Source organism: Aedes aegypti, chromosome 3 (genome assembly GCF_002204515.2).
Source record: "Aedes aegypti strain LVP_AGWG chromosome 3, AaegL5.0 Primary Assembly, whole genome shotgun sequence".
Classification (NCBI taxonomy): domain Eukaryota; kingdom Metazoa; phylum Arthropoda; class Insecta; order Diptera; family Culicidae; genus Aedes; species Aedes aegypti.
The window spans coordinates 348,973,791-348,976,615 of NC_035109.1; the positions used below are offsets into that span (position 1 = coordinate 348,973,791).

General features: G+C 39.3%; 1 protein-coding gene across 3 annotated transcripts; it reads right to left on the reverse strand.

Moving 5' to 3' along the window:
- Nucleotides 1-937: 937 nt before the first annotated feature.
- LOC110678467 (mitochondrial import inner membrane translocase subunit Tim23-like) lies at nt 938-2,190 on the reverse strand. 3 transcript variants are annotated; one of them, XM_021851408.1, is made up of 5 exons: nt 2,016-2,190; nt 1,867-1,960; nt 1,594-1,808; nt 1,287-1,521; nt 938-1,228 (listed from the first exon to the last, which is right to left on the reverse strand). In XM_021851408.1, the coding sequence occupies exons 2-5, from the start codon at nt 1,872-1,874 to the stop codon at nt 961-963; spliced, it is 726 nt and encodes a 241-aa protein (XP_021707100.1). In that variant the 5' UTR covers nt 1,875-1,960; nt 2,016-2,190; the 3' UTR covers nt 938-960. The 3 variants fall into 3 exon arrangements, with proteins under 3 accessions (XP_021707100.1, XP_021707101.1, XP_021707099.1); XM_021851409.1 differs by having other exon boundaries at nt 1,867-1,893; nt 2,012-2,190; XM_021851407.1 differs by having other exon boundaries at nt 2,012-2,190.
- Nucleotides 2,191-2,825: the final 635 nt, after the last annotated feature.

Below are 2,825 nucleotides of genomic sequence, written 5' to 3' on the forward strand. Positions count from 1 at the left end.
CATCTCGATGTTTTATATCTCGCTATCTCTCCCTATATCGATGATTTCGTAAGTCCCTTCAGTCTGCATACATTTTCACTCTCCATATCTCGATATCCTCCTTATCTCGATATCCCCATATCTCGATGTGTTTCTGTTGATTTTTCGTTCACAATTTTCTCTCCGTATGTCAATATGACCAATATCGAAGGTTACTAGACCAAAATTTTGGGATTCAAAACGAATTAAGAGCGCAAAATGACGTATGTTTGTATGGACCGATGCACGAGTTTACTAATTTGACGTTTGAACGGTGCCAAATTCATTCGTTACCATGGCCACATAAATAACACGGCACCGCTCAAACGTCAAATGGTGAACTCGTGAATTGGTCCATATTACTTTCTTGGCAACGGAATGTTTTTCAATCTAGTATTCATCAAAATATTGTTCTTTGTCTCGATCTCTCCCTATCTCGATGGTCCCTTCGATATCGAGATGTGGAGAGGCGACTGTATACTTATACAAGAGGCCTTCCTTAGCCGAGTTGTTAGAGTCCGCGGCTACAAAGCGAAGCCATACTGAAGGTGTCTGAGTTCGAAACCCGGTCGGTCCAGGATCTTTTTGTAATGGAAATTTCCTTGATTTCCCTGGGCATAGTACTTGCCACACGATATACGAATGCAAAAATGGCAACATTGTCAAAGAAAGCTCTCAGTTAATAACTGTGGAAGTGCTCATAAGAACACTAAGCTGAGAAGCAGGCTCTGTCCCAGTGAGGACGTAAAGCCAAACAGAAAAAGAAGAACTCATGGACCTATGCACGGGTTCACAATTTGACGTTTTAGCGGAGCCGTGTTATTTATGTGCTGATGGAAACCGGTGAATTCAGCACCGCCCAAACGTCAAATAAGTGAACTCGTGCATCGGTCCATAGAAGAATTTGAAAACTGTTATGTAGTTTCCAATTTGTATTTTCATTCATCCAAATACAACTCTTTTCACATGCTCAACCAAAACATGCAAAGCACTGAGAGCTATTCCGATACCTACTTTTGTACTTCGCGGGAGACCTTTTGATGACTCCATCATTAATCCGGTTACTCCACCAGCCGCAATGGTGTTCCATGCATCATCCTTCCCACCTCTTGCCAAATGAAACAACACACCTGTAGAGCAGTATAGCAACGCAACTACTCCCAGCGTATTGCCAAGAGATCTTCCTCGTTTCAGAAAATGATTGAAAATCCTTGAATGAAACGATGTACATCATTCTACATATAATATTATCGACAACATCTACTTACTGTGTGACACGAACTCGTCCACGATTGTTAAAAATTGCAGCGAAACCTTCCGCAATACCATAGGCGCCTCCACCGGCAAATCCCACCGCAAATGCTCCTCCTATCATGGGAAACGCTTCCTCCAGACGTCCCATTGGGGGTGGATATTTTCGGGGAATCTGCAGGGGTTCCAATATATCATCATCATCGTAGTGTAGATACGGCACCAGTCTTTTGAACTTTTCTTTTGGTAAACCTAAGAAACGATATTTAACGTACAGAAATTGTAGAATGCTAGAGTCTTGATGTTCAAAACGAGTCGGCTCACTTCTAAATGGGATGTATGATGTTTGAGGTACTTCCGTAGGATCTTGAGGCTCATTCAAGGCCGACAATGGTTTGAAACTGAGGAAACTACAGCTTGCCTTCGGAAGATACGGTAGCTGTAGAAGAGGAGCCAGCGTGAAGCAATAGCACAACGTAAATGCTCCAATTGCATTGCTCCGTTGTGATCTTCTACTCAGGAAATGCTTCGCAAATACTCTAAAGACAAAATTGTAGGACTATATTTTGATTAGATGCAGTAGAAGATTATACCTACAGTGACATTTCAATAGTTGCTGGATCGCTACAAGAAATAAATCAGATATTGCAATTAAGCCGTCTGTTTCTGTTTCTCAAGTAGTTTCTTGTTGCTGAAACCAAAATTATCATTATAATGCATTAAAAAAAAACTATGGACTTACCTACTATCGTTAAGGCCTTTCTATCCTACTTGCGAGCTTGCGGGAAGTATCAAGATGGCATAATTTAAAGGTAAAATTGGAGAATTTCACCGGTCATTGAAATTTGTTGCACCATCGTGCTTGAAATTTTCGATCATGAACTCTGACAGATGTTTTGCATCTAGTGTGCAGCGATTCTACTCGAGACGTATGTGTACCTAGGACAGGACGTGACAGCCCCGTTGTTTTTTAGTAAATAACCTTGACGATGCAAAAGCCAGTGTTACCAGCAGTGTTGCCACATTTTTATCTGTACCGACGGCTCAAAAATCTTTTTTATCTGTACCATAGATTCTAGAAATCTGTACCACGTTCAATAGAAATTGTAGAAAAAACTCTTTAAATCCTTATGAACTTAGAAGTTTAATATAGTTTTTAGAGAAAAAATTTTCCTTGTAATATAACTATTTTTCAATTCTATGGAAATTGTATCCTTCAATTATAGTTTTGTGAAAATTAATTCCGAATTTCACGATTTTTTTGGATTTTGTGTAACAAAATTACCAATTCCAAAAATCTGTACCAATCTGTACTTTTTCGTGAAAATCTGTAATCTGTACCGTACAGAATCTGTACCAAAAACTATCAAAAAATCTGTACCTTTCAAGATAAATCTGTACTTGTGGCAACACTGGTTACCAGTATAATTCGAGAGGGATTCGCGATAAGGGCCTATCTGACAAATCAATAACAATGAGAAAATAACCAATGAAATTCTCATGTGCAATTTTTAATCCCAATTGGAGAAAATATAGTCAAACTTTAACCTTTCCAC

Coding starts and splice junctions, on each gene's coding strand:
- LOC110678467 (XM_021851408.1), bottom strand. Junction 1,522..1,593: donor ATCATACATCCCATTTAGAA/GTGAGCCGACTC, acceptor ATCGTTTCTTAG/GTTTACCAAAAGAAAAGTTC. Junction 1,229..1,286: donor GGACGAGTTCGTGTCACACA/GTAAGTAGATGT, acceptor GTTTCATTCAAG/GATTTTCAATCATTTTCTGA.